General features: G+C 38.8%; 1 protein-coding gene across 2 annotated transcripts in view; it reads left to right on the forward strand.

Annotated features, from left to right (window-relative positions):
• The first annotated feature begins 339 nt into the window (after nucleotides 1-339).
• Nucleotides 340-15,203, forward strand: part of tspan15 (tetraspanin 15) — a 73,163-nt gene continuing 58,299 nt past the window's right edge. Inside the window, exon 1 of one of the 2 annotated variants that reach the window (XM_057852906.1) lies at nucleotides 340-541. In XM_057852906.1, the coding sequence (XP_057708889.1) occupies nucleotides 452-541 (90 nt within the window). In that variant the 5' untranslated portion in view covers nucleotides 340-451. The remainder of the gene's footprint in view (nucleotides 542-15,203) is intronic. The other variant, XM_057852897.1, reaches the window with a different exon arrangement.

Raw genomic sequence — 15,203 nt, forward strand, 5'->3', positions numbered from 1 at the left:
GGTGAGAGGTATAGCTGTCCTGCCAGCAGCCTTATTTAGAATTCCTCTCAAGAATGATGGGGAAAAAAACAAAAAAAAACCGCTCATTTTCAACTTATTATTAATATTAAATATTCTTGTAAGTTAATTTTATTGCTGACACTGCGTTTCGGGGTCATCAACATGTTGTGCCCCCACTGTCCTAAAAGTCAAACTCCGCCTATGATATAACCCCTCTGTTTTGAAAGGCTAAAAGGAAATTTCAAAGCAAAACCTATTTGAGAAACCATATAAGACTTTTTTTTTTTTTTTAACCGTCAGCGGTCCGCTCGTGAATTTACGGAGCCCTACCTTAGGGGCTCCGAACGCCCCTCCCGTCCAATAACGTGCACACGCCCCAGGTGAGCAGACACAAAGCGGAAGTCAAGTCCTCGATGCAAGTGATCCAAGCAGTAGCTACTGAGCCACCACGATGGCGAACACAGACGTAACTCGCTACTGTCACAGCTTTTCCTACATCTTTCTCAAATTCATTCTCTTCTCCTATGCCATCGTTTGGTGGGTGAGTATTTTTTTTGTCATTTCGAATATTTGTGTGCTCGGGTTGGTTTGTTATTCCAACTTCCAGTTCAGTTTACTCTTTTTTTTTTTTTAAAGTGAGATGTGAGTCTGTATGAAGCTGTGATTACAACGGAGAGTTGGCGTAAGCAGACTAAACTTTTGAATGCTTTCTTCCACCGACAGAAGTAAGCAAGTGAATGACTCCAGCCTTTTTCAATAACAAAATGGCCACACCCTCCATTACACCTTTACCCTGGCTGCTATCGCCGTCAGTTTAGTGTACTGTAAACACAAGTTTAGTAAGGAGAGTTTTTCCAGTTACAAACGCTACATTACTAATCTACTAGTTTAATTACAATCTCCTATTCTAAATTAGATGTTTCCATTTATACAACTCTATTATTATATTTTGATATTCTAATCAGGAAAAAAAAAACATTTCTGTAGTGGAATTATTGCTCTTTCGCCGATAGGCATCATGGGAGATGTAGTTCTTTGAAAAGGTTTAAACCAGGGGTCCCCAAACCAAATCCTGTGAGGGCCACATAACTTTTCCCTTCTCTGATGAGGGGCCGGTGTAGATTCACTATCCTCTTCCCCTCACTATCCACTCGCTCTCGCTATATGATTGGCCGAAGAGTCGAAATGCTCTCCCGTGATTGGCCGAAGAGTCGAAATGCTGTCCCGTGAAATGCCTGTTTAAAAATGTTCCCGTTGTTACTTCTTGCGTTCGCTTAAAAGTGCTCATTTAAAAAGGAAAATCGATGGATGATACTACACACAGAGCGTATTATTAACAAATGCTAAAGTTGTATATTCATATAGCGAGAATAAGGAACGTCACTGACAAGCGCAGGCCCCCGCGAGTGGATAGTGAGGGGAATAGGATAGTGCGCCTACACCGGGTCAGTTTGTAACAGAAAAAGTGTGACGATTGCAGGAGTGCCTAAATGTAAAAAGTTATTGTTTTTCTGAAAGCCATAAAAAATAATAATATAATATAATCCAATAATAAAGAATAATAACACTATTAATTAAACAGATAATAACCAAATAACCCTCTCTGGGTTCTTCACAGAAAAAAAGCCATGAAATAAATAACACTATTGCAAAAAAAAAAAAAAAAAAAAAAAAAAAGTTTAGGGGGCCGGACCAAATGTGGAGGCGGGCCATAGTTCAGGGACCCCTGGTTTAAACTGTTGCATTATTTTCGTTTGAATGACCTCTATAATAAATAATTAACCGCAAAATTATTCATGGTCAAACATCAAAAATAATGTTTGTCAATGGAAATCACTTTCTAAGTACAACTTTGACAATATTTTCCACAGTCGATTCCAGTGGTGGATTAAGTACTCACTTTTTTTACTCAAGTATTTTTTGCCCCTGCATCTGGAATTTTACTTAAGTAAAAGTACAAGTGTCTAAGAAAACATTTACTCAAGCAAAAATACAAAAGTACTTGCTTTAAAATTTACTTTACAAGTTAAAGTATTTTCTCCTGATGCAAAAATGTGATACTATATGGCGGAAAACACTCAGGTGTCTTGAAGTTCCGCTCTGAGACCGCCAATTTGGCCAAAATCCAAAATTGTTTAAATTAGCCTACCGTAATTTTCGGACTATAAGCCGCTGCTTTTTTCCTTCATTTTGAATCCTGGGGCTTATAGTCCAGTGCGCCTTATTTGTTAATTTATTTGGGTTAATAGATAAAACTTTATTTGACAGTGGCGTCATAAGACCGTCATAATTAAGACATGACACTAACATGGGCATAACTCAATGCTTATGACGGATGTCATTAAGTGTCATCCGGCAAATTATGTCACTAACGCCATTTCTGTCCACCTCGGATCTTTAACATCCACTCAAAAGTGAAATAATTTGCAGGATAACACTAAATGACATCTGTTATAAGCATTCATTAATGCTCATGACAGTATCATGTCATAATTATGATTGTCTAATCACCATCTTATGGCACCACTGTCTAATAAAGTGTTACCAAATACCATAACTTCCAATTAATCAAACAACTTGAACAGTAACTGAAGAAATAATTAGAACATGAATTTGGATTGTTATTTACATCTGTAGCGCTGCAATGCATGCTAGGAGGCATGTTGGACAACAACAGTGTTGACAGCAGAGGTTGACTCTCTCCCCCGAGGGAGCAGTGATGGCCAAATAAAGCTTCTTGAAGCAATGAAGCTATGAAGCTCATGGTGGTTCATTTGGTCTTATGACAGTCATATAATGCAGCTGTCAAACCAATACAGTGAGGAAAATTTTGGCATATAGTCCAGTGCAGCTTATTTATGAACAAATGCAGTTTTTGTGTCAAATTTGGTGGGTGGCGGCTGAGTCAGGTGCGCCTTGTTGTGTGAAAATTACGGTAATTTGCCTAACGAAAAGTCCGCAAGCTTAAATGCTGCGAATGCTAGCGTGTTTACAATTCTCAAAGCAAATCACTCACACATAACTCCACAAACTGTAGCTCCAAACTTAATTAAAAATGCACACACAAACATATTAGCTGAAAAAACTTACAGCTTTATGTGGAACAAACCAGAGCACAGCTATCCTTTATCCATGCCAGATGTCTGAGTCTTCTCCTCAGTCATACAAAGTGACAGTCCAGCCAGACCCAACACTGTTACCAGAGGGCAGTGTATCCTCCATTATGAAACAAAATACAATACTTTTACTTTTTGAAAAGTTATTTTGAGATTTAGGGGTGCTTAAAGGGTTAGTTCTGACTCACACGAAAATTCGGGTTGATCGCCAGTGTAGGAACGAAACTCGTTAGTAATCCCAGGACTACCTGTATATGGAGTTTGTCATTTTTTTTACTCTTAACTTCCACCTCCAGCCTAAAGCGTAACTGCAGCTTGTGCTTGGCGCACATGCTTGTATGAGTACGAACAGATAGCAACAGGCATTTTGCCCATCAGATCCGTACCAGAAACGTAAAAACAGTTTGTAGCAACTAGCAAGTCTTAAGTGGGTTAGAAAAGTGTTTTTGCCGAGCAGAGACTATGTGGGGGCTGGGTGAAACGGTGCTACTGCCACGGGCAGACGTGTAAACTTGCACAGGCATGTGTTCGCCTAGAGGGCTCAACCCAAACCTCTCTATTGAAGGTAAGAAATAGGGCTTTTTGGGGCAGTCTCAGGTAAAGTGTCCGGGGTCTGTGTACTCATCAGGGCATTGGTGAAGCACGCATGGAGTAGAAATGTATTTCAAATAAACTCTACAAATCCCTTATAGTCTCTTTAAGGGTGGTGACAGAATTTTTCAAACTCTTTCTTGAGAGAAAAGAAAGACAGTGGTGATATAAAACTGCCTTACAAAGTACTTGGTGAGCAAAAATCACAAAGCATCCTAATGGCTGTATTTTTTCTCATGCAAATAAAGCCTCCAGCTGTTTTCTTTCAAGGGCAATGTAACAGGCTATTGTGGCTTAAACAGATGGCTTATAGGCACTTAATGTTTTGTTTACGTGAGATACTGTTGAGTGAAATATGTATTTGAACAGAGAATGTAAAAGAGAGAAAGAAAGAGCAGGAGGAGGTGGCGTTGCATTAATGCGTATATTATAGTGAATGAATACTTCCCTAATAAAGGGAGCAAAACAGATTAATGGCTCCAGTTTACATTGCGTCTTCATGTTCCCGCCACACTTGGTCTCAATGGAGTGTGGTTTATCTCAGCGGGATGCAGCACACAGTAATGAGCACTTTAGGTCACATTGTCACTTACTTCAGGAAATGCGGACCAAAGGAAAGTTTCCAATGTTTGTATTAAGAGTTAAAGACGTATATAGCTTAGAGGTTTCTCTGTATATAAATAAGAGGAAGGATTCTCCCTATATTGATGTTGTTTATTGTATGGCCTTGGGTGTTTATTCATTTATTCATTGTACAATAGGCTTTAAAGCGCATGTGACACGAAAAAGCATGTTTATTTCATAATACACGCGGTATTTTATTCTCCTGAATGGACCGCTTGGATGTGTGTGGAAGCGATCACTATATTTATTTAGTTTTTTGAATCCCGCGCCATGAAAATGAGTCACTTCCAGCTTCGGTCTTGCATTGAGGAGGAGGGCCCTGTGACGTGTATGGGTCAAGGTGTCCTCTTCACTAAACAGCCGTACTGTTGTGTATGAGGACTAAAGATTCAGCTGATTTTGCGGATTAATACGTTTATTTTTCGCATCACGCCAGCCAAACGGCTGCAGAAAAATCTTGCTTTATGAGGGAGGGGTGTGTGAGCCTTTTTGGAGTTTCAAAAGGTTCCCATTCACCGTGGATATTGGCCAAAACAAGCCCTACTACTGTGGGACCATTGGACTTATGAGGAAGTGAGTAAACATCTTGTTTTGTATTGTGTCAAATACGAAAACAGCGATTACAAAGTAAACACTACAAACTTTCTTTAAATAAAGGGCTACTTATGTTTGATCATTGATAGGCATATAAAAAGCTCTCCTCATGCACATTAGCTGCACATTAGCTGCACAACAACTGCAGCCGCCCTCCTCCGGGGAACGAACTGTAAATTGCTCTCCGCCGGGAGGTTTGCCGATCCACAAAGACAATCGACAACCCAGTCGTCATGTCAAATAATTGAGGCTAGTTATGTGTGATTTTCCGCTTCGAAGACTTTGAAACATCACTCGGTTCGGGTTAGCATGTCGGCTAGCTGTCACGCCTCTTGGTTTGTTTACATTCTCCGAAGCCAGGGAAGGGAAATGACATATGTCCGATTTAGGTGTCATAAAATATTGTTCGGGAGGTGCGACAGTAAAGGTGAAGTCGACAGTTTTGACCATTATGGAGTAATTTTGCCATGTCGTCCTGAATAAGTGCATTTTTATTATCTCATATTCCATTTAGCACAAGACTGTTATTTGTCATGACCATGCCATTTATTTAGCAATTGGGGAAAATACTTGGATGAAAAGAATATCCTGTAAAAATATTGAAGTAAAAAGACAGAAACAATGACATTTTACAGCTCTCTTCGTCGCGTTTTCCTCGTTGTGAATAGTTCCCCCTCGACGGGCTGACTGGTCCTTCTCAAGCCATTTATTTAGCTATTGGGGAAAAATACTTGGATACAAAGAATATGCTGTAAAAATATTGGAGTAGAGAGACTGAAACAATGACATTTTGCGGCTCTCTTCATTGCGTTTTCCTCGTTCTGAATAATTCCCCCCTCAGTGGGCTGAATAATAAAACCGATGAGCCCAGTCTCCCGCTGACGTCATCCACCTGTTGGGGACACTACAGCCCTATAATGGTAGGTGTGGCTAACCGGCAGATTAAAAGACTAATTTCTCATCATCTGCACTTTGCTTCATTGTTGTATATAGTCGAATCGTCTCAAAATATGATTATAATTCACATAATAATGCTATTTAAGACTTTTTTGCTCCTGTCGTATGCTCTTTAAAATAAAATTGCAGAACACGTATGTGACTGAGAATACTCAATTTTACATTAGCGGTGTGCTACTAAATCAATTATTAGATTCATCGAGATTCGACACGTGACGATTCGATTACGAATCATAAATGTTCAAAACGAGGATTTTCCCTAATAACTTAATGACAGCCGCTAGTGGCGGAACAAAATTCAAGACACGTCTGCCGCCCGGACACCTTAAGGTTATGATGGCTGCAGCTGAAGTTACTGAGCGAGAGATTTACTCCTGTTCAAAAGACTTGAAAATGAATTTGTTTATGAGACCGGCAGGGACCCTGCGGTCGCACTTTGGGTCCTCTTCTGTGCGCAAGTTATTTTTTAGAGCGAGAGTATAAGACAGTTTGTTGCTCCTTGCCTGTCAGTTGTCCAGCACTAGGTTCAAGTCGTGTTAATAGGAAAATGTCCCTTGTGTGTTGTTAAGTCCCGTTTGCGTCTATATACCCTACCCACCGACGTCACAAAACCACGTGCTCGCTGTGTGGTTCCGCCCACTTGTCCGTCATTTTGTCTCTGTATTAGCATTGTTTTCAATTGATCGAGGAATTTAAAATGCATTTCATGGAAGACCCAGTGCTTTCTGATGCCGTAAACTCACTGGATGTGTTGCATAAAAGGCGTTATGTGGAAAAGCTTCGTTCTATACAGTCGCCAGATCCATATTTGATGCCCAAATCGATGTTTTTCGACCCACTGTCTTCGCCCTGTCTGCCTGACATCTGCTACGCTGATATTTACAATTATCTTGTCCACACAAAATCAGCCTATTCCCACGAAAATTTGAAAAACTTCAAGAGCTTGGAGGCTTATAAATACTTCGTTGCTGGTTGGGTGAAACAGGTCCTCGTCCACGAAAATTCGGCAGGAATCTATCTTGTGCTTGGAAAGGTGAGTTAGGAAATTTTCAATTCAAAATCTTTTGTTATTGCTAACATCCACTGTCAAGTCTAATGTATTTCATGTCGTTTGTCAATGGAGTTAAGGCTTTTAATGTTTATATGGTTTAGCGATAGCACTCTCACTTGTCGGCGATTAGCCTAGCAATGATCTTAATTGTGGTTATTTGCAGTGTTGTTAATAACGGCGTTACAATATAACGGCGTTACTAACGGCGTTATTTTTTTCAGTAATGAGTAATCTAATTAATTACTTTTCTCATCTTGGCAACGCCGTTACCGTTACTGAGGCGGGAAAGGCGTGCGTTACTATGCGTTACTAAGTTGGTTAAATAAAAAAAAGTCTGAGAGAAACGGACTCACGGGGACGAGAGCAGAGCAGGAGTGGGGAAGACGGCGCCGTTGCAACCGCGATGCTAGATGGCTCCAATAATACCTGACTGCAGCCATAGCCGACAAACTACGCCCACATGACACGGTAGATATCATATTATAGAACTAGATGCAGATGACAGACACGGTTGCATTGCCAACATGTTTTAAGGACTACATGCGTTTGTAAACAGCCGCCATCTTAAAGCAGTAGACCTCTCAGGAAGGCCCTGATGTAGAGATCCTTCCTAGCGAACCTAAGTAAATTTTTTAAATCTAAAATGCTCCTAAATCGGCAAAATCTTAACTTAAATCTATCTTTAAATGATGAAACAGTTTTAAAACTTACACATGTTTAAAGTAGACAGAAGGGAACTAATGCAATAACGGGAGAAATTTTAACAACTTTAACGATTGATTCACAACTTTAAATGACTTCCACACATAGCAAAGGTTACTAGCTAGTTATCGCAATACCCTTGTGTCTAGTTAAGTGGAGGGTAAAGAATTGAGCTTGGGCCAATTGTCCCCCAAACCCTTTAAGCTTCACATTGTGTGACCTGTTTTTTTTTTTTTTTTTTTAATTTTTTTATTTTTATTTTATTTTTTTTTTTGAGAAAAAAAATATATCACTAGTTACTTTGCCAAGTAACTAATTACTCTTACATTCAGGTAACTGAGTTACTAACGCAATTACTTTTTGGGAGAAGTAATTTGTAACTGTAATTAATTACTCTTTTAAAGTAAAATTAACAACACTGGTTATTTGTCAGCCCCGTAGACAAGGCCAGTTTCTTTCACTTGGTACCAGCTAAATATTATTCAAAAAATAACGATGGTGGAAGAAAGGGAAGTCACAAACATCTTGAATTTGAAACTATGTCGTACTACGTCGTATGTTGTCGGCGATTAGCCTCGCAATGATCTTAATTGTGGTTATTTGTCAGCCCCGTAGACGAGGCCAGTTTCTTTCACTTGGTACCAGCTAAATATTATTCAAAAAATAAAGATGGTGGAAGAAAGGGAAGTCACAAACATCTTGAATTTGAAACTATGTCGTACTACGTCGTATGTTGTCGGCGATTAGCCTCGCAATGATCTTAATTGTGGTTATTTGTCAGCCCAAAACCCTCTAAGTATATCTTAAATGCATCTTACCGGATATAAAATGACTACTACATAGTCTGTGGTGATTTTTTGGTGCCCAGTTTTCACGTCGAATTGCAGCCGTCCATTTTGCTCTCCTCTTTGGATCCCTCGGAATACGGTAAAACTTCAAGTCTCTCCTTCCATCTTCTCTGTTAGTGCAACCAACAGCCACACACGCCTTCACCATTTTCAGGCATGAAAATCTCTCACCTTTCGGCGATATTCGCCGTTTTGTAGTCAAAAAGGATGACTTACGTGAATCGTGTAGATCCGAGGAGAAAATTTTTAAGGGGGATGGGGGGGTCGGGTGTAGGCATGTGCCGGTTACCTTCACGGTTTACCATGCTATGAAAACGTCGCGGTTACAAAACCACTAAAATTTTCCGTCATAGAGTAGTACGTATTCGTTATTTTTCATGTGTCAAAAATGCAGCCAGAAGTGGCTTGGCGCGGCAGCGCTTACCCCTTCCCCTGTTTGATGCTGCGTGTGTCAGTGACGCAATTCCAGCAAACCCAAAAATAAACACTCGAAACACAAGGCGTAAATTCTTCAATTTATTGATCTCTCAAATCGTTGTAACGGAAATATACCAAATGAATACATTTAAAACGTACAATCGTATTTTTCCACGTGTGAGTAGCTTCAACAGTTTAGCTTCTTGAAAAAGTTCGCCAAAAACAAAACGCACATTTTCCTTTCAAATTCAATACACAAAGTTACTAAAAACTTACAAAGACGAATGATAGGCAAGGCTTAGCTAGGAGAGCAACTTCATTGAGGTTAATCACAGCCGCTGAGAGAGAAACAAGTTTGTATGCAGGGGGGAAAAAAAAGAGAGCGTCAAAGATCGCTGATTGCGACAGATGATCTTGTCCTAAGCACAAATTCACGTTCGCTGGACGAGATGAGGTCTCACTCCCAATTTTTTTTTAGATGAATGCATTTGCCAGCATAGTGAATTTGGTGAGTAATGGTTTCAAACGTTTTCATATTTTGCAGTATGACAAAGTTACTGCCGTTCGTTGCAGCTTGCGTTGAACACTGCCAGAGCTAGCCAAATCTCCAGTGAAAAACTAGCTCCCGTTAAGTTAGCGTCAAGCTTGTGTATTTAACAGTAATATAAAAGCAGTGCTGTCAGTTACACGTTATGTGAGTAATGCGTAACTGTAATCTGATTACTTTCTTTCAGTAAAGAGCAATCTAACGCGTTCATTTTTCTAAATCAGTAATCTGATTAAAGTTACTTTCCTTGATGCCTGTGCGTTACTATTTTGTTGTTGCCCCATAATGTATGTAGAATGAAGAATACTGTAGTCATGGGAGTGACATCACGTGTCACATTTTCTAATCGGGGATGGAAAAAAAACGGGTCACGTGTATTACCATGATGCGTGAGCCGTGAGCGCTGGGAGTTCGCGGCCAAAACAACATAGCCTTGCTACCTCGCCAGGATGCAATGAAATAGGCAGGAGATATACTAAAAACGGCTGCATTTGCACACTGGAAACACAGCCATTACTTCACATTTTTGTCCAGTAAATATGACAAAACATCTCCGTGCGCTGCGAACTTTGCGCTGGCTCAAAAAGACTGTCGACCGCTATAAGCATCCAATTCAAGCACCACTTGGAATTACAGCACAACACGTAACACGACAGCCAGGACTTTTTGATACTGCTCGTGTTCAATCCTTGGTTACAGCTCAGTTGTTGTTGAAGGTTTTGAAAGCATAGGTTTAAAGAAATTCTAAATATCCATCTTGCCTCCTCAGCTGTAGTTTTGGCTAAGCAATGCAAACGGCTGTCTCTAAGGTCACATGATCTGTTCGAAAAATAATTTGGACCCATTATGAAGTACTTTGAAGGATTCTTGTTCATTTCATTCATTTTTGTTGTTTTATTGCTCTAAAACTTTTATAGACAACATTTAATGGCCATATTCACTGGTCTTTATTTTAAAGGGGATGTTCAGAATTTTTTACATTAGGCTTAATCTTTGAGTTAGCCGGGGTTTAATTAGTCGTTGGAGTTGATTTGAACAAATTCTGTGCAGTTTTCCAGTTATTTGTTAGTTTCAGGGCTCCGGAGTGGCTAAGCTAGCGCGAGTCAATGGTGGTTGAAATCAACTCCTTCAACTAATTAAATCCCCACTAACTCGAATCTTAAGCCTCATGTGAAAAATTAAAATAGTCAAATTCGCCTCATGTAGGACGTTTCGCTAACGGAGGACATTTTGGCAGAACGCCGGAACATATTTCCTCCACACCTTTCTCACCTTTTTAACCCCTGACCCATTTTCATGCCTGCATTTTGATTATTAATGTTAAGGAGCAGAAAAACACGCCGTAAATAGGAGAAATGTACGTAGCCGTAACAGGTTAACACTATGTTTTGACGGACAAGTGGGCGGTATCATTCAGGAGAGCGGAGTTGTGACGTCACGTGGGTAGGGTCTATAAGAGTTGAGTACACGAAACCTCTTTTACTGTTTATTTTTCATGGTTGTTGTTTTTGAAGTGTTACTAGTTAGTGCTATGCTATTTAGCGAATTCGCTAACGTGTATTTCCATGTCCAATTGTGCGTTGTTTGGTGGTGTACAAAAGTTATTTGAGATGCAGAACGTGTAAAACTAGGATTAAGTACAGCATTAACTCTACTAGTACCGAAATCTGTGAAAACAAAGTATATTAAAAGAAGTCTTATTTCTGAAGACACTTTGTTTCTTTCCAGAAAATGTGAAATTAATTCCACCAGTGTAAAGTTTATTGTATTGTTGAGATAAATAAGTACTGCATTTGAAATGGTTAATGTTTTTGCACCTTGTCAAAAAGAGCATCTTAAGGTCAGCTGTGTGTTGTATGTGCATGTTGAGAAATAAGTACTGCCTTTGAAATGGTAAATGTTTTTGCACTTTATTGTTAAAAAAAAAAGCTCAAGGGCAGTTTTTTGTTGTATGGGCATATTTCCATCGTTCCTGTTGAATCATATGGATATTTTGAATAAATAATGGACATAAATTTGTTTGGCTACTTTATTAATTAATAATGTATGATTGATAATCGTGATAACCAAGATCATCGTCAATACCGTGATCATTGTTCAATAATGGAATCGTAACGCCCTGAATCGTAATCGAATCGAATCGAATCGTGGGGTGCATTAGATGGCACACCCCTATTTTACATCATTCTAATTGAGGTTAAGGTTCTGCATGAACTATTCAAGTAATTCAACCTCAAAATTATTAAGGCATGCTTTGACTGACTGTACGTTTTGTACACTAGGTCACAATTCCTTAATTTGCAACAGCTTTTTTATCTGTGGAAAAAAAGAACATTACTGTAGAAAACTGTCAGGCTAACATGAGCATACCCGAATGTAAAAACTGAGATTTAGTCATTATTTTGCTGACAACAAAGTGGCTTTTTATCATTCACATTTGGCACAATTGTAAAAAGCTCTTCTCTGTGGTGTGTCAAATTTACAAGACATTTCGTACTTTACAGGGCCTGAAAGTCCTCTAATTAAACTGTCTCACACTGATAACACTGGTATTTTCCAAGATCATTTCCTTAATGGTTGGCATTGAATTTAAGTGACCTTTTTTTTTTTTGAAGTTCTCTGTGGCCTATTCGTGTGATGGGATATTTCATTTATCTTTTTCCCTAATCTAATTGACTTTTATCCAGTCTAAAAAAATATGTTCTTTTAAGAGGATGTAACTTTTGCAAATTATTTTCTTTATAGCATGTCTATAGAGTGACTCATGGTTCAACCCCAAGTTCCATCTCTTGGAGTTTGGTCTAATTGATACAAATACTGTTCATCAAGCCTGCACGATATACTGTATCGTTTGAAAATCTCCCATCGCGATGTGCGCATGTGCGATAGTCCCATTGCAGGACATGCGATATGTTTTTTTTTTTTTTTTTAAACATGTAACCTTTTGTTTTGCTTCATAAAAGCAGCAAGCTGCTCCATGCCGATCCCTTTTATATACAGCAATTAAGCCTTTGGCAATATCCAATGAGTCCATTTATCGCACGGTAAATAAAAATGACGGCGGTAATTTTCACGGCTGCGATTTATCACCGCGTGCATACATTTGTGCGTGTGTGTGATTGCGTGTGCTGAGTTCACTCGGCACCTGTCCGTGTCTATGGCATATGAGACTCTAGTTCGTTTCACAGATGTTTATTGGTCATCAACACTCCGTACAATTGTAAGTTCAGACTTTCAAAATAAGGAAACACATCTATATTATACATTATAAAACGTTAGTATTGCTACATTGAGGCTAATGGAAAAAAGACAATGTACTAACCACTTTAGCCTGCTATAGTGGTTGGCAGTTGATTCCAAAATGAAAAATCGCTGCTTAACAGCATTTGCAAACAAAAAAATGAAAAAACCTGACACCACATGCATGACGAAAAGAGGAGTACACTTTTTTAAAATTTTTTTTTTTAACTTTACAGAGTGTAAAGCTTACGGTTACCGGCTTAGCGAATGTACGTCCAGTGAACATTTCAAAATAAAAGCATGTCATGTTCAACATATAAATAACAATTTCTGGAGTTAATCTCGCATACTTCAGATTCTACACTAGGAATAACTTTAAAATGACACCCTTTATGAAAAATCTGATTGGCAATGAATAATTTGGCTTTAAATTTGGGAGTCTAATTGGCAGGTTAGACAGAAACAAAAATGACATTGAGTTTCTCATCTATTCTATGTTCTGCACTGAGCTAGCTTTCAAATGACTCGTTATGCATTGTGTCTGTGTGTTTAAAAATTTTTTTTTTTTTTTTTTAATAGTTTGTGTTTTATTTAAGAATAACAATTTATTGCATTTGAATGGGTGATTTATTAGGATGTATTCTCACTACAACAGTGGTTGAATTGGTTATTAAAAAAAAAAAAAAAGACAATCATATTGCATAACGGCAATAATTTGAGACAACATATTGCCTGCGAAAATTTATGGCGACAGGCCTAACAGTAATCTTCATCATTCACAGATGAACCCCCACATCCTAGAATAAACGGTATTATATGAATACAATGTGGCCATGGTGAGTCAACCAAAGTCTTTCTAAACATAGCTATTCAAGTCATCTGGTGAAAATTCTTCTAGTTTAAATATCGCAATATCGCAACCCCCCCAAAAGTTTCCATTGTCGGTTTTTTCCAATATCATTCTGCCCTACTGTACATGTTTTTGAGATAAACGTGTTGCTAGTGAAACAAGGTCAGTACCCGACTTTTATGGGAGGAATCAACTCTTCTAAAAATGATATCTTCTAAAAAGCTTGTTTTCAGCGTACATACAACATAGAGGTGTGCGAAAGTTCCGATTATTCGCGATTCAGCTGTGGAAGATTCGAGAACGATTCACAAACATCCAAATTCCGATTATTGAAATATGCCAAGGGTAAGCGGAACTAAAACGCAGTCAGCGCGGTCCTCAGGACTCAATGAGTAATGGACCGAGAGTAAACATCATCATCAAACTACTCCCACATAATGCCACTGTAGATATCACATGTATAAAGAACGAAATGTGAAATGACAGACTTGCCAGCTTTAGTAAACAGCCGCCATTTTAAAGCAGTAGACTTCCCTGGAGGGCTGTTGTGACGAACCTTCCAAACGAATCTAATTAACTTTTTATCTAAAATACTCCTAACTCGGCAAAATCTTGACTTAAATCCATCTTTAAATGATGAAACGGTTTTAAAACTTTCACACGTCGAAAGTAGAAGGGAAATAATGCAAGGGCAATTTTAACAAATTTAACGGTTGATTCACAACATTAGATTAATTGTAGTTTAAAGCTGCTGATACAAAATGGGGACTTGAGTATTTTATTTACTGTTTTGAACTGTTAACTGAAATAGTCGTATATTTAAGCCTGGGAGGATTTTTGTACAATTTGTGTAACTAATGTACAAAACATTAAAAGCAGCTAATAGCTGTGGTGGGGGGGTCATCAACAATCGATTTATAATTGAATCGTAGCCTCTGAATTGCAATCGAATCATTAGGTGGCCAAAGATTCCCACCTCTAATCAAACGGTCTCTCCAATATGTGAAGGCCAGGTCTTTATTTATTACTGTAAATCCCCTGCCACACACGGAAAGTTAAAAACAATTTCCATTTCTTAATTTTATGTCTAGTCTGGAGAGTTTCCATTACTCATGTGTTCTTCAGTCTATTGCCATGATATTGTTTCCACTGATTGGTACTACTGACTGAACCTTATCCCTTGGTGGCTTCATGACTTATACTTAGACACCATATGCATTTTCAAAATACTTTTAAAAATATGTTAGTCAGAGGCTTTGTCAAAATACTCCAAAGATTTAGAATGAAAGACATTCAGTACTAATACGTGTTTCTTGCCATAGTGAAATGAGGTTATTTTAGATGCTGAGTCTTACTCATGTAAATCAGCCAAGACTCATCCCACCTCCCGTACGTGCTGCTGGGTTGATGACAAGTCTATCTTTTGTTAGACAAGCTATGGGCGAATCCTGCTTGCACGTTCCTGCCAGCATCTCTTCCTCCGCCTCGCTTGGCGGCAGGGGGTTGCTATGGCCGGCTGCTTGCTTTTACTCATGGAAGCAGAGCCCAGAGTGCAGGAAACAACCAAATGTCCTTAGTTTAAAGATGATGAATGCACATAAGGAAAAAAAGTGTACTCATTTCCAATATATTCCAAGGATAGGGCTAAGAAATTTATCTTTTTTTT

This window comes from Corythoichthys intestinalis, chromosome 1, assembly GCF_030265065.1.
Source record: "Corythoichthys intestinalis isolate RoL2023-P3 chromosome 1, ASM3026506v1, whole genome shotgun sequence".
In the NCBI taxonomy this organism is placed as follows: Eukaryota; Metazoa; Chordata; class Actinopteri; order Syngnathiformes; family Syngnathidae; genus Corythoichthys; species Corythoichthys intestinalis.